At 43.9% G+C, this 23,732-nt stretch overlaps 1 protein-coding gene across 1 annotated transcript in view; it reads left to right on the forward strand.

The window, feature by feature from the left end:
* Nucleotides 1–23,732, forward strand: part of NALCN (sodium leak channel, non-selective) — a 284,191-nt gene that overhangs the window by 169,413 nt on the left and 91,046 nt on the right. Inside the window, exons 14-15 of the mRNA XM_084841809.1 lie at nt 9,851–9,988; nt 15,133–15,207. Of these exons, the coding sequence (XP_084697935.1) occupies nt 9,851–9,988; nt 15,133–15,207 (213 nt within the window). The remainder of the gene's footprint in view (nt 1–9,850; nt 9,989–15,132; nt 15,208–23,732) is intronic.

Genomic DNA, 23,732 nt, shown 5'->3' on the forward strand with positions numbered 1-23,732 from the left:
GAGCGGGTGGTGGCGGTGCAGTTGAAGGCACACTTGGAAGAAACTGATTATCTAGACCCATTTCAGTCGGGCTTCAGGCCTGGGCATGGGACAGAAACGGCCTTGGTCGCCTTGGTAGATGATATGAGGAGGGCTCTGGATAGGGGTGAATGCTCCTTCCTTGTTCTCCTCGACCTCTCAGCGGCTTTCGATACCGTTGACCATGGTATCCTCCTGGACCGCCTGGAGGGGTTGGGCATTGGGGTCACCGTATTGCGGTGGTTCCGGTCCTTCCTCTCCGGCAGGTACCAGAGGGTAGCACTGGGAGAGGAGGTTTCAGACCCGTGGCCACTTACTTGTGGGGTGCCACAGGGTTCCATCCTCTCCCGGATGCTATTTAACATCTATGTGAAGCCGCTGGGGGCTATCATCAGGAGGTTTGGGGTGCAGTGTCATCAATATGCGGATGACACGCAGCTCTACCTCTCGTTTAAATCTTCACCAAGGTTGGCCGTAGAATCCCTGTCCAAATGTCTGGAGACAGTGAGTGGCTGGATGGGGAGGAATAGGCTGAAGCTGAACCCTGACAAGACCGAGGTACTTTTGGTGGGAGATAAGAGGAGGCTAGGGGATGTTGACCTGGTGTTGAATGGGGTACGGCTACCCTTGAAAGACCAGGTCCGCAGCCTGGGGGTCATTTTGGACTCCCAGCTGTCCATGGAGGCTCAGGTGTCAGCTGTGAGCCGGACAGCGCTGTATCAACTCCATCTGATACGGCAGCTGCGCCCCTTTCTTCCCGACCATCTGCTCCCATCGGTAGTGCCTGCCCTGGTCTCCTCTCGTTTAGACTACTGTAATGCGCTCTGCGTGGGGTTACCCTTGAAGACGGTTCGGAAACTGCAGCTGGTACAGAACGTGATTAAAGGCAGCCGCCGGCAAGATCACATCACTCCAGTGCTGAAGGAGTTGCACTGGTTACCAGTTGTTTTCCGGGCCAAATTCAAGGTGTTGGTTTTGACCTTTAAAACCCTATATGGGTCCGGCCCAGCCTATCTTAAGGAGCGCCTCCAGCAGCACCAGACAGGCCGCTTAACAAGATCAGCCTCGGATGGCCTTCTCTCTGTCCCATCAGCCAGGACAGCTAGACTGGTGGGGACGAGGGAGAGGGCCTTTTCTGTGGTGGCCCCCACTCTGTGGAACTCCCTCCCTAGGGAACTCTGTCATGCCCCCTCTTTAATGAGCTTCCGTCGTGCATTAAAAACGCTGTTGTTCAGGCAGGCATTTGGGGTGGGTTAGGGTATTTTAGAAAATGTTTTTATTGTAGAATTTTATTGTTTTAAACTGTTTTTATTGTATGTTGTACATCGCCCAGAGTGGCTGGGTGATTAATAAATTTAATAATAATAATAATAATAATAATAATAATAATAATAATAATAATAAATTGGAAATGGATGCAGATATACATGGAATGTACTGAATTGCTTAGAATGGGAAACACATTCTGATATGCATTCAAATGCACATTCCCATTGATATTATCACACCACTACTCACATGCTCATATAACTTGCAATTACAATCAGGGCCATTGATATGTAGGACTTACTTGAATGTAGCATCTATGGCCTGATGACAATACAGAAGTTGGGAGGGGGACATATGTGAGGAAAACCACATTGGAATGGCTGATGTAGTCAGTGGTGCAGCTAGGTACTTTTAGACTCTTGAGTTCAAGGTGCCCTCAGTGTGAATGTTGACATCTCTCAGAACCAACAGTATGGGGGATCTCAGTAGCACACCCGAGACCACCTCTGTCAGCCAACCTAGAGCTGCCCCAGACAAGGTACCCTCAGTATGAATGTTGGCATCCCTCAGACAGGGACAGGGTTCCCCAATGTAGTGCTCTCCAGATATTTTGGACATCAGCTCCTATAATCCTCAGGCAGGAAGGCACTGGTCAGGAATGCTGGGCATTGTAGTGTAAAACATCTGTAGGGCACCAGGTTGAGCAAGGCCACTTTAGGGCGCAATCCTATGGCCACTAGAGGGCGGCTGGACGGCAATAGGATTATTTAGTTTTCAGGAACCAATCTCGGAGCATGGGCTCCGAGGTCGCTTCCTAGAAAATTGCCTCCCCGCCCCTGCTGTCTTGTAGGCGGCGCAGATCATCCCAGGTTCCAGGATCATAAGAACAGCACAGGACAGGAGGAAAGGGGGCATTCCCGTGGGGAGGGAAGGGTGGGGACCTCCAGAGGGCCGGTACGATGCTTCCTATGTGTTGTCTGGCTGCCCCCCCACACACACACTCTGAAGTGCTTTGACTAGACACCTGAAATTGGCCATCTAGCCACAAGTGCAGGATGGCTGGAGTGCAGAGGAGAAGATCCCCCCCGCACTCCACCCGCCCTGCATTGGATAGGTGCTCGCCTCTGAATTCAGAGGAGGCCACCTATCCCCATAGGATTGCTCCCTTAGGAATGTAAAGCAGCCATTATGTTCCTGAGGTTATATTATGTACTGGTCTGGAGTGTTTGCACCTTATGTTGGGTCAGCAGGACAGATGGATTCTGTTGGTATACTGCCCACCACACTGCTCACCAGACTCTCTAGGTTGGCTGACGGATGTGGTCTCGGGTGTGCTGCTGAGATCCCCCATACTGTTGGTTCTGAGAGATGTCAGTATTCACACTCAGGGCACCTTGTCTGGGGCAGCTCAGGATTTCATGGTCTCCATGACAGCCAGAGGACTGTCCCAACACAGGTAGTGGGGCATACTCTAGACCTGGTTTTTTCAACTGGACATGGAGATGATGATCTGAAAGTGGGGGACTTGTCGTGGTCAGATCAATGCCTGCTGAGGTTTAGACTTACAGCAGCGTTTCCCCTCTGCAAGGGTGTGGGACCTATTAAGATGGTCTGCCCCTGGAGGCTAATGGATCTGGATGGTTTCCAGAGGGCTCTAGGGGTTTTTCTGGCTGATATGGCTGGTGCTGCTGTCGAAGCCCTGGTCAACCTGTGGAATGCAAAAATGACTTGGGTGATTGATATGATCGCTCCTGAGCACCCTTTCCAGAGTAGAGCTCATACGACTCCATGGTATACCCTGCAGCTGAGAGTGGTGAAACAAAATAGGAGATGGTTTGAGTGTAGGTGGAGAAAAACTCCTAGTGGATGCACTCGAACCCTGGTGCATGCCTATGGCCCGGTATATTCAAAGGCCATGAAAGTGGCAATTTCACTGCTTCTGTTCAATCATCCATATGCCACCCAGCAGAGCTTTTTAGGGTTGTCCAGGGCCTTTTACATTCTGGCCCTAAGGACACTGTGGAACCATCTGAGGCCCACTGTAATGCACTGGCTAGGCACAGAATAAAATCTCTTGCATCGGCCAGGACTTGGACTCCAGTATTACTGCAGGTGAATCTGGTGAGATATCCAGAGCACAGTCTTGTCCAGTATTCTTGGATGAGTTTCAGTTGGTACAGCTCGAGGACATGGACAAGGTGCTTGGACAGGTTCATGCATACTTCCATATTGGATCCTTGTCCCTCTTGGCTAATAAAAACTAGCTGGGAACAGCCAGCTGGGCTAGGGAGATGATTAATGCCTCCTTGTAAGAGAGAGTGGTCCTGGGCCACCTGAAGGAGGTGACAGTGAGACCACTCATGAAGAAATCCTCCCTAGACCTGGAAAACCTTAATAATTATAGGCCAGTTGCAAATGTTCCATTCCTGGGCAAGGTCTTTGAGCGAGTGGTTGCCTACCAGCTCCAGGCACTCTTGGATGACAGCAATTATCTGGAGCCATTTCAATCAGGCTTTAGGCCAAGTTTTGGCAGGGAAACAGCCTTGGTTGCCCTGTATGATGACCTATGTTGGGAGAAAGACAGGGGGAACATGACCCTGTTGATTCTCCTTGGTCCCTTGGCAGCTTTTGATACCATCGACGATAGTATCCTTCTGGGACGGCTCTGGGAGTGGGAGGCACTGCATTGCAGTGGGTTCACTTCTACTTGGAGGGTCGGCTCCAGAAGGTGGTGCTTGGGAAACACTGCTCAGCCCCGTGGATTCTCCAGTATGGGGTTCCACAGGGGTCAGTTTTGTCCCCCATGCTGTTCACCATCTACATGAAATTGTTGAGTGTGGTCATCTGGAGTTTTGGAGTGCGTTGTCATCAGTATGCTGATGACATGCAGCTCTGCTTCTCCTTTTCATCTTCTTCAGGTGAGGCTGTGGATGTGCTGAATCAGTGCCTGGCTGCAACAATGGACTGGATGAGGGCTAATAAACAAGCTCAGTCCAGACAAGACTGAGATGTTCTTGGTGGGTGGTTCTGCTGACCGATGGAGGGTGTTCAACCTGATGTGGACAGGGTTGCACCCCCTTCCCCGAAGGAGCAGGTCCATGGCTTGGGGGTCCTCCTGCAACTGTCTTTGCAACTTGAGGCTCAGGTGGCTTCAGTGGCATGGAGTGTCTTCTATCAACTTTGGTTGGTGGCCCAGCTACACCTCTATCTGGACAGGGATAAACTAGCTTGAGTTGTCTACGCTATGGTAACTTCAAAGTTAGATTACTGCATAATGCAGTCTATGTGGGGCTACCTTTGAAGATGGTTTGGAAGCCGCAGTTCATGCAAAATGCAGTGGCCAAAGTGATAACAGGGACCAGAAGGTCCGAGCAAACAAGACCGACTCTGGCCCGCTTGCACTGGCTGCCTATATGCTTCTGAGCTCAATTCAAGGTGCTGGTTTTAATCTTTAAAGCCCTACACAGCTTGGGACTGCAATACCTGACACCTCTCCTGAAATGAACCTATCCATATGCTACATTCAGCATCTAAGGTTCTCCTCTGAGTGCCTCCTCTAAGGGAAGCTCGGAAGGCAGCAATGAGGGAGAGGGCCTTCTCAGTGGTGGCCCCCCATCTGTGGAACAAGCTCGCCAATGAGGTCCATCAGGCGCCAACATTATTATATTTTCGACGCCAGGTTAAGACCTATCTCTTTTCCCAGGCATCTGGCAGCACATGATGAGTTTTAATCAGTCCTGGATTAAAGTGTTATGACTTTAGTTATGTCTTTAGTTATGACTAACAGTTCAAACCACTTTATGGATCACTGCCTTGTTGTGGCGAAGGGGTTTGTGCAACTCAGTGAAGCCATAAGCTATGCCGTGCAGGGCCACCCAAGACAGACAGGTCATGGTGGGGAGTTCTGACAAAATGTGGTCCACTGGAGAAGGAAATGGCAACCCACTCCAGTATTCTTGCCAAGAAAACCCCATGGATCATATCAAAAGGCTAAAAGATATGACGCCGGAAGATGAGCTGCTCAGGTCGGAAGGTGTCCAATATACTACTGGGAATTTCCAAGTAGCACCAGAAAGAGTGAAGCGGCTGGGCCAAAGCCGAAAGGACACTCAGCTGTGGATGTGTCTGGTGATGAAAAGAAAGTCCGATGCTGTAAAGAACAATATTGTTTAGGAACCTGGAATGTAAGATCAATGAATCAAGGTAAGCTGGAGGTGGTCAAACATGAGATGGCAAGACTGAACATCGACATCTTGGGAATCAGCGAACTAAAATGGACAAGCATGGGTGAATTTAATTCAGGTGACCATTATATCAACTACTGTGGGCAAGAATCCCTTAGAAGACATGGAGTAGCACTCATAGTCAACAAAAGGGTGGGAAAAGCAGTACTGGGGTACAATCTCAAAAACGATAGAATGATCTCAGTATGAATCCAAGGCAAACCATTCAACATCACAGTAATTCAAGTCTATGCCCCAACCACTGAGGCCGAAGAAGCTGAGGTTGATCGGTTCTATGAAGAACTACAACACCTTCTAGAACTAACACCAAAAAAAGACGTCCTCTTCATCATAGGCGATTGGAATGCGAAAGTAGGAAGTCAAGAAATCACCGGGATAACAGGCAAGCATGGCCTTGGTGTACAAAATGAAGCAGGACAAAGGCTAATAGAGTTTTGCCAAGAGAACACGCTGATCATAGCAAACACTCTTTTCCAACAGCACAAGAGGCGACTCTACACATGGACATCACCAGATGGTCAATATAGAAATCAGATTGATTATGTCCTTTGCAGCCAAAGATGGAGAAGCTCTATACAGCCAGTAAAAACAAGACCTGGAGCTGACTTTGGCTCAGATCATGAGCTTCTTATTGCAAAATTTCGGCTTAAATTGAAGAACGTAGGGAAAACCACTAAACCATTCAGGTATGACCTAAATCATATCCCTGATGAATATACAGTGGAGGTGAGGAATAGATTTCAGGGATTAGACCTGATAGACAGAGTGCCTGAGGAACTATGGACGGAGGTCCATAACATTGTTCAGGAGGCAGCAACGAAATCCATCCCAAAGAAAAAGAAATGCAAGAAAGCAAAGTGGCTGTCTGATGCGGCTTTACAAGTAGCTGAGGAAAGAAGGGAAGCGAAAAGCAAAGGAGAAAGGGGAAGATACACCCAACTGAATGCAGATTTCCAGAGAATAGCAAGGAGAGACAAGAAGGCCACCTTAAATGAACAATGCAAAGAAATTGAAGAAAAAAAATAGAATGGGAAAGTCTAGAGATCTCTTCAAGAAAATCGGAGATCTCAAGGGAACGTTTTGTGCAAAGACGGGCATGATAAAGGACAAAGAAGGCAGGGACCTAACAGAAGCAGATGAGATTAAGAAGAGGTGGAAAGAATGTACAGAAGAACTATACGGGAAAGATCTGAATGTCCCTGATAGCCATGATAGTGCGGTCACTAAACTTGAGCCGGACATCCTTGAGAGTGAAGTCAAGTGGGCCTTAGAAAGCATTACTAACAACAAAGCTAGTGGAGATGACGGTATTCCAGCTGAGCTATTTAAGATCCTAAAAGATGATGCTGTTAAAGTGCTGCACTCAATATGCCAACACATTTGGAACACTTAACAATGGACACAAGACTGGAAAAGGTCAGTTTACATTCCAATTCCAAAGAAGGGCAACGCCAAAGAGTGTTCAAACTACCGTACAATTGCGCTCATTTCACATGCCAGCAGGGTTATGCTCAAAATCCTGCAAGCTAGGCTTCAGCAGTATGTGAACCGAGACCTACCGGAAGTACAAGCTGGGTTCCGAAGAGGCAGAGGAACTAGAGATCAAATCACCAACTTTCGCTGGATCATGGAGAAAGCAAGAGAATTCCAGAAAAATGTCTATTTCTGCTTCATTGACTACGCTAAAGCCTTTGATTGTGTGGATCACAACAAACTGACAAATTCTGAAAGAGTTGGGAGTACCAGACCACCTTACCTGTCTCCTGAGAAACCTGTACGAGGGTCAAGAAGTAACAGTAAGAACCGGACATGGAACAACCGATTGGTTCAAAATTGGGAAAGGAGTACAACAAGGCTGCATATTGTCACCCTGCTTATTCAACTTATATGCAGAGTACATCATGAGAAACGCCGGGTTGGGTGAATCAGAGGTCGGAATTAAGATTGCCGGGAGAATTATCAACAACCTCAGATACGCAGACGATACCACCCTAAAGGCAGAAAGCGAAGAGGATCTAAAGAGCCTCTTGTTGAAGGTGAAAGTGGAGAGTGCAAAAGCTGGTTTGAATGTTTGAACATTCAAAAAACTCAGATCATGGCATCTGGCCCTATCACTTCCTGGCATATAGAAGGGGAAGAAAGGGAAGCAGTGACAGATTTTACTTTCTTGGGCTCCAAGATCACCACAGACGGTGACTGTAGCCATGAAATTACAAGACGCTTGCTCCTTGGGAGGAAAGCTATGGCAAACCTAGACAGCATAGTAAGAAGCAGAGACATCACCTTGCCAACAAAGGTCCGTCTAATCAAAGCTATGGTTTTCCCAGTAGCAACGTATGGCTGTGAGAGCTGGACTATAAGGAAGGCTGAGCGCCGAAGAATTGATGCTTTCGAACTGTGGTGCTGGAGAAGACTCTTATGAGTCCCCTGGACTGCAAGGAGGTCAAATCAGTCCATCCTAAAGGAAATCAACCCTCAGTGCTCATTGGAAGGACCGATACTGAAGCTGAAGCTCAAATATTTTGGCCATCTAATGCGAAGAGAAAACTCCCTGGAAAAGACCTTGATGCTGGGAAAGACTGAAGGCAAAAGGAGAAGGGGACGGCAGAGGATGAGATGGCTAGATAGCATCACTGATGCAATGAATATGGACTTGAGCATACTCCGGGAGAGAGCGCAGGACAGGAAGGCCTGGAGTGCTATGGTCCATGGGGTCACGAAGAGTCGGACACGACTGAACGACTGAACAACAACAACAACAAACAGTTCAAAGTTGTTTTTAGTTACATGTTGCTGTGTGTATTGTCTGTGTGCTTTTAAGTAAATGGCTTTTAAACCTTTTATATTGTATTTAATGTTTTAACTTCTGTAAATTGCCCAGAGAGCTTCAGCTATGGGGCGGTATAGAAATGTAATTAATAATAATAATAATAATAATAATAATAATAATATAATTCTTCCATATTATGATATGGTGACTCTGTTCACATGTTGGGAAACTGAGCATGACTTGGAGCGTCCCAGAATGTTTATCAGTAAAAGATACATTGGATCAATAGTTTTAAGAAGAAATGAAAGAAATAAATATGCTGAGAGTCTTACAGAGAGAATTAAAACAAAATTTCCGCATGGCTTCATTATTTCCAGACATTTTACATCTCCAGTATTTCTATAAAAGTTTTCATATTACATAGTTTTTAGAAATAATTTGTGTGGGGGGAGGAGTAAAGGAATATAAAGAGCTTGTCTTAAATTCTAAAAGAAAATATTTCATAATACAAAGCTGTTCCATTTTTCCAATTTTTTTTTTTTTTTGGAAAACAACAACAGTCCTTGGGAAAAAATAGAAAAAAACGTATTTTTTTTCTGAATTTTTCTGGGTTTTTTTTCCCAGGTCTTCACATCTGCATCCCAGTTTGTAATATTTTTTTTTAAAATAAGAAACAAAGGATGCTGCATCATCTGCAAGCAGCGTCAGCCCCAGTTGGTCTGGTGTGCCCATGCTTGCCCAAGTGTGGACACCAGGCTTATTTGCCAGTGTTCCTATCACCTGCTGCTCTCTGGATGATCATTTGGGGTTGGGGGCTGGGCTGTGGGGCCCTGGATTTGGGGCCCAAGTCCATCCTTAGCTACACCACTGGATGTAGGGATGAACTTCAGCCTGCTGGAAGTAGTTAGAAAGACGAAGGGCACTTAAAAGTGGCATTAAAAAGAACTCCTAAGTGCCCTTCTCAAATGCAAAGTTACTCCTTTAGTTTTATAGAGGGATTTACCCATCCTTCCTTTCAGCCACAGGTTAGCTGTTGGTGGTGAGGAAAAAAACTAGTATAAATGCGCTGGGTGTTCTCTGGATGGATATGCATGCTAAAAACACATATGAGCAGCCCAAGGAAGTTGGTGTCTTAGCAAGCCAACCCAATCTAAGGGTGCTTTCAGATACAGGACAGCTAGTACTGCCAACGAGAAGGCATTGTGCAGCTATTCCATCTTTTCTTTCTTAATGGATTTTCTGCGATAAGAGAAGCAGCAGAAAACATGGGGGGCGGTTCAGGATGAAGACAATGTCGTCTGGACCTCTGTAAAATTCTGTGAATGAGACAGGGCAATGACACCATGAAAGCCTTACCTAGAAGCACCCTAAAAGATACCTGGAGGCCCACAACATCTTTAGAGCAGGAAGCCAAAAGCAGACACATATTGGCTAACCAAACTGTCCCCGTATACGATTGCCAGCACTGGTACTAGATTCAAATGATTATTAGTTTATTTCAGTAAAGTATCTCCGACTGAACTGTGTGTTTGATGATGTTCTCTTTTAGGCCTTTATGTCAATGTTCCAGATCCTTACACAGGAAGGATGGGTAGATGTCATGGATCAAACTCTTAATGCTGTAGGACATATGTGGGCACCTGTTGTCGCCATCTACTTCATACTTTATCATCTTTTTGCTACCCTGGTAAGTTGTATGCCTCACATTTAGTTTTATTTACCTTTTAAAATGTTTCTCATGTTGGCTTATGAGGGCAAAACTAGACATTACAAGGAAAATACGGGTTTTCCTTCCCTATGTTTCCCCTCATAGGAACATGGGAAGTTGCCTTATACCAAGCCAGGACAGACTTGCAGGTGAGAATCAGCAGGTGGTGCTTAACCCTTCCTCTGCCTGTCAGTTCTCTCTTGGGCAGTTTTAAATAATTTGTTTTTAACCCTCCTGGACTGCAAAGTTGACCACAGCTGAGGGGTGGGACAGCTGACAAGTGGGGCATTTGCAGGGGAGAATTGTCAGGAACCAGAATGATTAAACATCCCTTCCTGACACAGATCCTCCTTTGCAAGTGCCTCTCTCCACTCCTGCATTCTCATTATTTCAACAAGCGTGGGGCTGGGAGCAAGCATTTGCCAGTAATGTATCTTGCTTTCCCTCCCTACAGCGCGTTGGATTTGTAATATAGGAACTCACAAATAACAGTAGGCTATGCATAGAATGCTGCACACAATTATCTCTTCCCTGAATTGATAGTCTAGCAGTGTGGATCACCTGTTTGGGAGATGATGAAGGGCCATGGTGGATTCAGTCCCTCCCCAACAAATAAGTGAGCTGAGCTGTGTGCACAATTTAACAAAGGGGACAAGGCCACACATTCCTCCCTGTCCACTGATATGGGTAGAGCTCTTCTCTAGGTTGCATCTTTTGCCCAGATGAAAGCAGAAAGAACAAAGAGCAGAATCTTGTCTCGGGGTGGGAGGGGGTGGGGAGAGCACCCACACTGTTGGGTGTACTTGCTAAAGAAATTTGCCTGGCTACAGCCATAGCTGTGCTCCATCAGCAAGCCAAAACCTTTTTATTCTTAACACCCTTTCCCCAATGGCTGATATCCAGAAAACTTTTCTTGATGCTAGGTTTAGTTTTCTGATTTGGTTGGTGGATTTCTTGCATGAGGTTTTTTGTTTTGTTTCTTGACAGTCTGTAGAGTTTTATTGGCTGTTCATTGCATTTTATTGCTGGCATTTTGGGTACGTGTTAAGCAAAGAATGCTACTGCGTGTGCCACTTGGGTTCTAGATATGGGAATCCAGTGAGGCAAATGATTCTGCAGTACTGTCTTTCAGATGGAAGCTTGCTTCCCTGTGGCTGTATTTGCCTGGTGGATCAGGGCAACTATGTGAATTTTTGCATAGAATCTGGAGTTCATCCCTGCAATATGTGGTAGTCAACCTTTGCACTAGCACAACAAGGTGATTTTAAAGTAGACCATGCCCCCTCTCTTAAGGTAATACTGTAGTTGTTGTTAACCAGCTGGAATCACAGCGAATGAGGGGTCACAATGAATCAGAAATATACACTTCTCATCAAGGTAGAATCTACAGTTCCCATCAGGTTTCCCAATCCCCCCAGCGCCAACGCTCAGGCAATCTGACACTGGACACCCACATCAGTGAGATTTCTTTATTGCAGGGAATCCCACAGCGAAAGCTTAATGGTTACACTCTTCAGAAATCATATAGCTGATGGTCAGTAACTACAGGCTCTATGTAATTCCAGAACAGTCCCAAGCTAAACACTACTACCATGACTGAGATCTGCATCAACATGGTTTCTCCATTGCCATCTCCACGGTTCTGAACTCAAGGGAAGGGACTCTGGATTCCTGGGTACCTAACCCAGGCAATCCTTTCACGGGGCTCCAACCCTGGACATGGAAAGGGAATGATTCTAGGAATGAACCCATCAGCCAATCAGGGGATCAATCAGCCAATCAAGCCTAAACAACCCACACCCATAGAGAATCCAACTTTGAATCTTCTGTTGATAACTCTAGGCTACATGGTCAAGGCCCATCAAGATCAAGGGAAGGGCATACCCACACATGCAAGGAGTTCCAGGCCATCACTTTCACATTGGCAACTATGCATTGCATGAGTTCTGGCAGAGGAAAGTCCAAAAGTCGTAGATCAAACCCAGTCTGCCGTACACTGAGCTGACTACAAACATAGACACACAATCCACAGCAACGAGAGTTCAAGTCTATGAAAAGCCTCACTATACTTTTCATGGCAAGTCCTTAACAATCCAAAATTCAAGTCCATGTGCAGAGTGCCTCCAAAAGCCCAGACGATGATGGATCCAAACAGAGAAGACTTCAGGAAATGAAGATGAGATGTTCCTAGAAAAGGCTCTTTGCCTTTGCATCAGCTTAAAAGGGAAGGCATGATTGTAGGATACCCCCTCCAGATCCTTTGACAGACACAGGCCTTTACCCTTTCAGCAAGGCCCCTGCTCAGCCTTCCAGCAGTGACACTTCAACCTGGGCAACCCTTCTGCAAACCCCACCCCACCTCTGTCAGGTTCTCACGGACAGCTTCCAGCCTCCCTGCCTGCCAAGGGCAGACTAGCAGGTGGACAGGGAGTTGGGTGACTCCCCCTGGCTCTGCTCTGAGAACACTGATGGAGATAAGCTCACACAGACTCTGACATTCCAGAAACTGAATAGGCCTGAGCCCTTCCAGGCTACCTCTAACCAAATCCTGGCTATAACCTACAAGGCCCACTGCAGTACTGAAGCTCGGCCCTGACAGTTCCATTCTCTTCCTCTAGCTGTAATTAAATTGAAAGTTGATGTATAATAATGCCTTGGGGCATCAACTGATAATTAAACTTAGAATGCTTTCCTGTTGTATGATGTCAAATGAGCACATGGGAAATGACATTATGCTACAGCATTCACACTAACAGGAGAAACAAACTAACAACTAATGCAACATGCATATAAACTTTCAAGTTTCTTTCTTTTCTTCGTGGCCTTCCAACATTGTGCAGCCTTGCTCCCGGTTGGACAAATAGACATCTTTCCAAGATGTGAAATTTCTTTTCCCTTTTGCACTTCTATAAAACCGGCAAAGCGGTTTTTCAGGGTGCCCCAGGTGCCTCAAGAAATCTTTAATTCCCCCCTCCTCAATTTCTAGGGATGGGCAGAACCAACTGGTTACACTCCAACCAAACTGAAGTGTTTTACAGAAGCCAGAGAGGTTCTACAACTCATTCCACAGTGAAAGGGTGGAGCATTTACCAGTTCCTTTCTACATCACAGGCCTTCCTTCCACGATGTGAAGTGTGCTTCTTTTCCAAGGAGCATAGATATCAAATCCAGTAAGAAATAGGCAAATAGGCATCCTTCTCACTAGATTGGAGCAGCATTGGGATGAAAGGGCTCTAGTGCAGCCTTGGCAACTGCATGAACTTCTTCCTCATCCCAGTGTACCCCAAGTCCAATGAAGGAGGGATTGTTCCTTTCCCTCTCTGGATTGGAAAGAGCAAACCCTACATCTGGGATGCAGATTGGGTTTTCCTAGAGTTTGCATTCTTTCCCCTTTCAGAGCAAAAATCTCCCTTTTAAAAGTGTAGACATCCTGGTGCGCATGTACGTGTGCGTGCACACACACACACACGCGCACACACACAGAGCAAGCCTATGCCAACTGCAGTGAGGTTCTCCAATCCCCCAGTACATTTGAACAGGGATCATGTCCCTATTTCAGGAGTGCAGCAACTTCACCATAATGCCAAAGGGGAAGCAGCCCCAAGAATATAAGGTGACAGAGTGACAAGTGGATAAAGGAACATGAGCATGTTGTGTTAAACGATAACTTCTACAAGCCGGAATGAGAAGGTGGGGTAAAACTCAGAAGTGTTAATTGTATGCACTTGGAAACAGGATCTATAGAGAGCTGGAGAGAAGTGAATAACTTTCACAGCAGAAGCTGGAATAGAATTTAGGCCTGAAAAACAAGAAATGTGTTAGGAGTGAAGTCTGTTAATAAAATCCAGAAGGGAATGGAGGAAGTTAAACAAATAATAAGTTGAGGTTTAACTGTTCTTTTGTGATAATGCTCTAGATTTGTTTTTGACGTTTGGAAGAAATCTTCATTGTGTGCCTGTCGTTCTCAGCTATAGAGATTGGAAATAACCACAGATTAAAGTGCAGTGTATTTCACACCTGCTGCACAATTTCTTGATAAAATCAGGCACAATTTTTCATTACGATTCTAGGTAGAACCACAGTATGAAATAGGGCTGAGCCAAAGTTTTGCATTTTAACATTTATTTTTGCAGTCAAAAAAGCCCCATTTGAATGGGTAAAATAGTCTGTAAAATTTTCCACCACCACCCCATTTCATTGGGGTGGGGAGTCATTTTTCATTTGAAAACTTTTGCACTCAGTTTAGCACACACCTCTTTGGCATTGCCCTTGGTATCCTTCTGGATAGCTATTGGGTGGTATAGAAATGTAATGATAGATAGACCATTAGATAGATAGATAGATAGATAGATAGATAGATAGATAGATAGATAGATTATCTGAGTTGGGAGTTGGAGGCATGGTGTTTTGGTGGGTCCACTCCTGCATGGGTTGCTTGTCAATGATTTCAAAACGAGCCCTACAAGCAGCTTCAAGAGTGCATTTTCTGCTTCCTTTAATAGAATTTTAACTCAAATAATTGGGTACAGTTCTACTTGGAAGGATCTCCATAGAGCTGAAGAGAGCCATACCTCTCCTCTACTCCCTCTAAGCAAGTGCTTCTACCATACCAGGGCAGTTTGAGGAATGAGAGGTGTGTGCATACCACCCATATCTCCTCTGCTTGGTCCAGTTATGCAGGCTCTAGAGCTCATAACTCTGGGGATATGGGATAAATTACCACAACTTTCATTCCACAAGAGCTAGTCATGATGCTTGTGCATTCATCTGTGCACATGCCCTGAGGAAGGGAGAGAAATAGGGCTGTGTTGAGCCTCATTGAGATCATTCCCCACACAGCTGTCATGCCCATGTGGGGAAGGACTGTACCCATTTAGTTTTGTTTTTGTTTTTAAGAATGTATATTGACTGCTAGCTAGAGCCTATGTATGAAACCAAACCCTGCAAAATGCCATGTATGTAAAGTAAGTCTTATCATTTTATTACATGTGATATATCAGGATGCAAGAGAAAATGAAACTCGATCTACCTGTTGTCACTGGCAAAGCCATTTTTACTTCAGTGGAAAGAGACCTTCTCTGTATTCAATATTGGTTGTTGTTTTTTTTCTAATTCTTCTGTAGATTCTGCTGAGTTTGTTTGTTGCAGTTATTTTGGACAACTTGGAACTTGATGAAGATCTAAAGAAACTTAAGCAAGTAAGCTTTTCATGATGGCTATTAATTACAACAAAAGAATATTGTATCCACATTTCTCTACAAAAATGCAGATGCCAAATACCTTTTCAGAAAAGCGAACTAAATAAGTTGTGTATATAGTTTAATAGAACATGAAATACCTAACTCAAGCTTTGAACATCAGTAAAAATTATTTCTTTCAGATTTTCCTACAATTATTTGAACCATTTGCTAAATACTGGACTTACCCTTATGCTTTTACCATAGCCCAAATCAAATAGTAAAAAAATAGCAAGTAGCACGTTTTTTATTTATTGATTTCATTTCTATACCACCCAATAGCCGAAGCTCTCTGGGCGGTTCACGTTTCCTTTGTAGCACCTATGTACAAACATCCAGTCCAGTGACCCCTTACAAGAGCTTGGCATTCCACTGAACATTGCAAGAAGATGCGTGTAAAGAAGCCACCCCCTCTATTGAAATGAAGCCCCCATGCACAGTAGGTCCTGGCATATGCCATACATCTGACCCCACTCAGAATTGCAGAAAAAGAGGATATTACAACAATTAGAATATGATTGCATATTTTTAACCAATATGCTTCTGTTTACCACACCAGCAATAAAAGCAGTCACAAGGCCACTTATTTGGCACTGGTGTGTTATGGGGGGAGCATGCTGGCAAAATTAGTTATGGTATGCTGCTTTACATGTGCACCCCCCCCTTGCATGGACAGTAGCATCTCACAAATGGCTCAAAAGTGCACCTGCAGAGCTACCTTGCACTATGGCTTCAGCTGTCCCTCTCTTATTCTAGAAGACAGGGTTGTGGAACCTCTTTCAGCTCAAGGGCCAAATTCAATTTCAAAGAAGCTGTCAGGAGCTGCATTCTAGTGGTGGGCAGGGGCAAAGGCAAAAGGGGGCAGGGGCAAAAACACAAAAATGCCAGCATAGAGTAGCTTAAAGCACTTACTGCTAGTGACTAAGCCTTAGGGGAGGCATTCCAACTTTTTAGAATGGGAATAAAAACAGCAAAAGCCAGGAAACTACCAAACTATCCGCAGTAGGAGGTAAGGAGTGGAGCCAGTGGAAGGGAGTGTACCCATCTGGGGAACACTGGAGGGTCAGTTTGGGACCCCATGCAGGCTGGATTTGGCCCGCAGGCCTCAAGTTCAAGACCCCTACTGGAGGAAATGTATTTCCTTTCCTTTCAGTTTACTTATTATTTAAACAAATGACCAATAATAGCACATCCAGTTTACAATACTTAAAAATAGATTTTAAAAAGTGAAATGTTTTGGCATAAAACACCAGCTTCAGTCACAAATAAGAGCACGCCACGACACCCCTTATAAACTGAGCCAGAACCAGTCAGGAACAGGACAAACCTCAGTGGGGGAAACAAAGATGAACAATCAGCACCTGTATTCATCCGCCAATCAATCTGCATTAATAAACATCATAGCTTGCCTCTCCTCATCCTTCACATTGATACCAGATTTCAGCTGATCGGTAAACATTGCCTCCTTAATCTTTCTCCTTTGGAGGCTCTGTTCAATTGCTAGCACAGAGATCTTCTCTAAAGTTGCTCTGCCAGCATGTTTCTCCCTCATATGATGGAAGCAATGTCTAGCATGTATTGAATTATGTTGAATATCAGCCAAGTGCTCCTTATATTTAGGAGAGGTCTTCCTATTTCACCATTGTAAAAGGAATCACATTCCAAACACTCACTTTTGTAAATACGCCTAACAGTACGCTGTCCCTTACCTTCCACAAAGATAGGGCATTCCCGTGTCCGTCATTTGTTATCATACAGCTGAGACTTCACAATATGTTGTTTCAGTGTTACTGGGGCAGTACAATGTTAGCCTTGATGTTACAGTGATCAAGGATCTTTTATACTGTCCCAGTAACATTGTTTTGTTAGCTGTTCCTTGTGTCTTTGCAAATGTTATTATTCTACTGTCCATTCTTTGTCCCAGTGCAAAAACTGTAAGGTCAAGAACAAGTATGTTGATAAATGAGCCTTCTGTCCAGATTATTTTGGAAAAGATTTACATAATTTTTTATCCCTATAAATAATTTTTAAAAAAGAAAAGAACACACTGGAGCACAACAGATTTGACATTTTACTTTCCCTCTTCTGTACAAGGACTAGAAAGTATTTCAAAAGACTGGAAGTTCTTGAATGACGTAGTACTAATATCTATTCCTCAAGGGGTGTCTGCATACACACACACAATTTTTCTCTAACTTGATGTCTTTACAACTCTGTACTCAGTGTTCTTAAAATTCTCTTCTTCATATGTTTACCCACAATGTAATTAACATCTAATTGGAAATTTCCATTGAAAGGTTTGCTTAGGATGAGGAAATTAAGAAATTGCTCCATTGAACTAGACAATTGTCCAGCTGATTAAGTCACTCCATGAGAAAAGGTTTCCGTTGAGGTAAATATAATGGAATTTGTAGGTTTGCACTGATTGCAGTTGTGAACTCTTCTACTGAAATATTGGTTTCTTATCATGAAAGATAAACCAGAAAAGTGTGTGTGTGTTCCTTCACACCAGGCTTTTATCCTGCGATTGAGATTGCTCCTTTATGGAAGTTTGTGGGCTCTTTACATGACGCAGTGACCCTGCCATGACTCTCCTGAACGAAATGCCCTTTGTTCGGTTTTTAAATAGATCACAAATAATGAGCTATCAAATTACCCCATTGTGGTCTACTTCAGTTTCCTCCCTCAAAAGAGTTAAAGCGGCAAGAAGAGGTGCGAGGCCAATGAAAGATAATGGAAGACTCAGATATGAGGAGAAGGAGGGGGGGAAGGGAAGAGGGGGAAGGGAACACGTGAAAGAGGGAGTCGTCATGATCCTACATTTAAAACGGAAGCAGAAAGCACCATTTTAAATGCAGGATTTTAGGCTGGTGTAGAAATGCCCTGTGTGTGTGTGTGTGTGTGTGTGTGTGTGAATGAATTCAGTGACATTTTGACTTCTCCATTATAAGCTGTCCACAAGGAGGAGGAAAATGATGTGGCGCAATTTTTTTTTTAATGAGGCTCATTTTCTTAATGGAAATGGCTTTAGTATCATTGTAGGAGAAAATATTGTTGCCGATCTGTAATTAAAAAGCTAACTGGAATGCCAGGAGATAGCTGGCTAATTTGCAGTGTGCTGATTCTTCAGAAGTGCCTTGTGCATACCAATTCAACCTGTACAGAATTCAGTTTGACTGTGTTTGTTTTCATTTTCCATCTGCTGTAGCCATAAAGATCAAGGCTAGTGGAGGCTTTATTTGATAACTGACTGCCTGGAAGGAGTACCTTCTACTCAGCTTATTCTTACTATGCATTATTTCTGGGGAAATGACTGATACTACAGTGCTATGGCTGCTCTCTTAAGGCAATGTCAAACATCACAGAATTAGCCAGGTTCAAATACCCACTAATTTAAACATTAAAATGGTTGCCTTATTCGAAAGCGCTTGCTGTATGAGAAGCATAGTGGGTGCTTAACATCAAGCAGCTGCTCTGTGTTCAGCAGGGGGCAGGAAGTGTTAACTGTAATATGTTAATGGTGGTTAAATTAAATGTCAGTAACTACTTGCCACACATACCCCTTCCAAATAAAGTTCACTGGGGCCTATATATTGTGATAGTAAGTGAAAAGTGCTATGTGCTACTCGTACTGTCCAAGTATGCTATACTGATTGATCCCTGTTGGTTTCCAGGTTCTCATTGCTTGCTGACTTGCCTTTCCCGGCCATTTTGTACAGCACAGATGCACACGCTCATAACATCTGCTCCCCCTTCCTTTGTAGCCCAATTCTAACCAGTGTTACTTGGAAGTAAGTCTGATGGATTTCAGTGTCATATAGTTCCTAGTAAGTATAGCGAGGAGTTCAGCACAAGTTGTTTCCAAAAGTAGGATGCAGCAATTGTTAGTGACCATTTCTACAACCTTCAGCTTTTTAAAAAAGTATATGACTTTTGTAAACCATCTGCTAATCAGAAAATATTTGTATTGTTTGTCCTTAATTTTTTTCCATAAACAGTAAAGATTTTTCTTTTCCCAGTACTGATTTAAGAACATAAATTTCATTAAAATGGTAGTATTTATTATTCTGATATGAAAACAAAATGTAAGGAATTTGTTTAAAATCATTTTAAACACAAATAATGGTGACTGTAGTGTTCCCATAAACCAGCGATGCACAACCTGTGACTCAGGGGCCACATGCATCTCCCAAGGCCTTTACTGCATCCCCCCCGTGGGCACGCTAAACTACTGCCTCCAAATTCTCTCCCTGCCTGTACTATCCACTCAGTCCCCCAGAGATCCTCATACAGATCACTCTTTTCCCGCAGCTGCTACCAGCAAGAAAAAAGCATTCTGTATCAGGATCGCTGTGTGCGTGCATGTATATATGTATGCCTGTGTGTGCAGCCCCAATCCCCAAGACAGCATCATATGCAATCCTCGGGAGAGGGAAGGCAAAAAGGTTCTGCGCCCCTGTCATAAACAGAAAAAAATAGCAATATATCTGATCGCATTCTGTTTGACCAGCATTTTCCCCTTTATTTATTTAATTTATATATTACAAAAAATCTGAAAATGTGGCATATAAATACCTGAAATCAATACAGAAATTACTTATGAACATGCTGCATTATGCTATGCAGGAGAATAATATTTCATGGCAATTTTCTGACTTGAAATCAATGGAAAAATCCCTTCTGACTTCATGTGGACAAAATTGCACACTCTGGAGTTCATTCTGAATTTATCTCCCCTTAAGGGTTTTATGTTACCAGTATCAGATTGTTTTTTAACTCATTTTTTAGGACCTCATTTCCTTTCTGAGAAAAACACATAAAATATTTCATTAAAATTAAAAGGGTTCGGTTGAAGCTTTACAAAGTCGAAGGAAAGCACACCTGTTGCTAATATTATAGTTGGCCTTATTTCAGCTGAAAGTCTTGGGGGCTGAAAGAGCAATAGGTATGGAATAGAAATGTTCAGGATGATGAGTGTCAACATTTATGAAGATTCCATATTCTTGAAAGGTCATGGAATTGGTTAAAAAGATATTATGTCTTGTACCTAATATATGTCAGAAAGTAGCTGCTATATTTGAAAGGTATAAGGCCTTGCCCTAGAGGACTATGAAATGCATAAAGAAGAACTGAAGGAGCAGACAAATCTTGAGAAAAACCCTGTATACTAAGGGTGAGGACACACAGACACTCAAGTGGTGGGGGTCATGGCTTTGACATACAGTTGCTCAAAGGTGGTATTCTAACTCAGGAAGGAGGTAGGCACCCACTCGTCACAGGCCATCATTCATTGTTAAGCACCTAGGCCAACAGGCAAGCTAAACAAACACATAACAAAAATTCTGAGGTGTTCTGAAGCCTGTTGTAGTCTATTTAATGGGGGCGGGATGTGTACTGTGGTGTGTTACAGGATTTTGAATTCCAGAGAAAGTCGTCACTTCTTTTATCTTTCCCTTGACTAAACGCTAATTAGAATTCTTACCCTAGGATTGCTCCTAGCTGTTTTCCCCCCTCTGTTTGCCTCAGGAGAATGACCAGAGGTTAAAAGATTAGAGAAAACAGAGTGAATGCTGCAAAAGTATAATACAATATTCACTGAACTTAGATTTCCCTCCAGGCCAAACTATTAAAGGCAAAAAACATCAACTGGCATGGGGAGGAGGGTAGCACTGACAATTACTGGGATTGAAGCAGGTGTAGAGGGAGATTTAACTTTTCTTCCCCAGCTGCGATCCTGAGGAAATTTCCTCCTCTGAAGCATCTATTTGCATTGGAAGGAAATCCTCCATTGATGCCAGAAGAAAAAGAAACCAATGCCTAAGTATGAAATTTACTGAAGTTAGAGTTGCCTCACAGCCAAACTACACAGATGCATGCATACAATTGCACTGTGGGTTATTTTATGTTAGTAGCATTGATCTCAAGTGGGAAGATTTGTCCTTCCTCACTCCATTTACTCCAATGAATGTACTTGACAAATATCCGCACTTTTACCAAATTGTTGAATTCTCTAATTGAAAGCATTCTGAGCAACAGTACCATAATAATGTTATTGTTAGGGACTCCAAAGCCTGAACCAGCCTCTTAATCTGAGAGCTAACCTAATAATGATCACTATAGACTGTATGTGCTCAGGTCTCAAAGTCATTGTCAGGCACAGGAGGGAATAGTAATGGTCAGTATCATCTCCTGCAATTACCAGACAGTATGATGCCCTTAGAGCAGGCATGATATAAATTAGTGTTGTGATGAAAATTTATCCCACATTTTTTTTTACCATTCCCATTCGATTTGATAGAAAAGAAATTGCTTTCGAAAAGAAATTCAAAGGAGGAGAAATTTTGGAGTAATGCTCATGGGTTGGGTCTGAGGTTCTTGTGCTTACCTTATTTATGAGGTGGCTGAGGAGTGTGCACAAGTGCAATAATCTCTGTGGCAGCTTGTAGCCGCCTCAGTTTCCCACACTTCGGTTAAAACCATCATGAGGCCATTCCTCCCATGGGGCTTTTTCAGTTCAGAAAGTGCAGGTGACCTGGGAGGCTGCAGAGAAATGGAAAGATGTGTAATAGAGAGAGGAAACTCACACAGCACCCTCAGCCACCTTGCAGTGATTAGGTAAGCTCAAAAAGAGTGGAAGCCTCAACACAGTTGATGCAGTTTCCACCTACAGAACCAGTGTAATAAACCAAAAAACATTAAGAAAAAAAGAAAGAAGCTGTGCTACATCTCCTGCCAATAGTGAGCCTTATCTGTGAGAAACTGTTGGAGAATTTCTCCCCCCAAGGAGAAATTCAGTGAAATTGTCACCCCAGTTTCTCTGCCCACAGATAGGCTGGAGAATTTTGAGAGGCCATTTATGCACAGCTCTAATATAAATACTGAGACCCAGGCCTTTGCATGTTCAACAGGGTAGCCTGCTCCATCCATTCACTTCAGGGGCTCCAAACTGGAGAACATACAAGTAATGTTTTTGGGTCTATGGACAGGAATCACAGAATGAGGACTAGCATAAAACACAACTTTAATCTGCAGAAGCAGTTGTCAGTTATACAGCTGTCTCAGGCCTTACTGTCCTCCAACAGCCCCTGTGTAATATTACGGCATGTCCACAAAAAAAATGATCACAATAATTACAGATTACAATAAAGGTGCGGGGGGGGGGGGGGCGAGTTGACTGCACTACATGTATTAGCTTACCCAATGCCACAGTGTTTGTGCTATCAGCAACAACTATTTTGTTAATGGCCACTGTTAATAACATGATTGTCACTGTCTGTACTTTCTGCATTTCATTTCCCTCTGACCAAACTGCTTACAATCCTGCCCATTGCCAGCCGTGTCAGGATAATGTGCATCCTATCCATGCATCTGAAGAAGTAGATTGTAGCCCATGAAAGCTTATGTCATAATGAATGTGTTAGTCTTTAACGTGTCACAAGACTCTACGTTGGAATTCTTCCTGTGTCACACATAAAACCCTTAACAGAACAGGGGAGGGATCCCCAGATCTCCTGACTCATAATCTAGCTCTTCTGCCTTTTTACAATTTCTGCAGCTCACATTCTGTTCGGTTTACTCTTTCAAAGGAATATTCCCTTGGGAAAGATCAGCTCTCTCTCTCACTCAGTTTCTCACATCTGCCAATCTATCTCTTCCCACTGCATATTTATAACTCAAATACAGATGTTCATTACTGAAAACATTTTTGGAACTGATGTGCTATGTTACCTACAACCATACGTTTCCTCAGAAAGCTTGAATATTTGCAGGAAATGTATTGTTTGAAATGAATAGAAATCTCTCTGTCTGTCACTAACTTTTTTACCTGTAATTTTTCTCTATGTCCATATGCATCAGGTAACAGTTCACCCAATTTGCTTAATAAAATTGCTTTTCCTCTCAACCTTTCATCATAACAGTGCACATGAAGATAAGATACTACAAACCAGCTTTTCTTGCTACTGCTATCTTTGAAGCTTTAATCATTCTTTCTTTGCTTTCCTAATACTATTATCATTGTACCACATTGAAAATTGGCTTGTGACTCTGTTCTGTCCCCCAGCATTATCTAGGATTGGCCATGAGGCTCCTTCCAACAATGAAATGCCACAGTAGGTTGAAGCACATCACAGCACCAGCCATCAGCACTGCTGTGCCAGCAAGCGCATGTTCAGTGGTTGTATTCTGCATGTATATATCCCCAGGTTCAGTCAGTTGCATCTCTGCTTAAAAGATCTTTGGTCAGGTCTGGCATCAGGGGTCAGCATGGGCGGGCAGCTGCCGAGGGCCCAGCGACTGGAAGGGGCCCAGTCCTGACCCTGTTGCAGCTGTCTCCAGAGCCAGACTATTACTACTGCTGTGGTGGCAGTGGTGATGGCAGCTGCTTCTCCTCCCTCCATCCTCTCACCCAGCTGGCCTCACTGGCGAACACAATCGTCATAGCCAGTGATCGCAAGCACCCTTTCGCCGCACCTGTTTCCTCCCTC

The sequence above is a fragment of the Heloderma suspectum genome, chromosome 3 (genome assembly GCF_057233095.1).
Source record: "Heloderma suspectum isolate Gila_16-S chromosome 3, 16-S_ref, whole genome shotgun sequence".
NCBI classification, from domain to species: Eukaryota; Metazoa; Chordata; class Lepidosauria; order Squamata; family Helodermatidae; genus Heloderma; species Heloderma suspectum.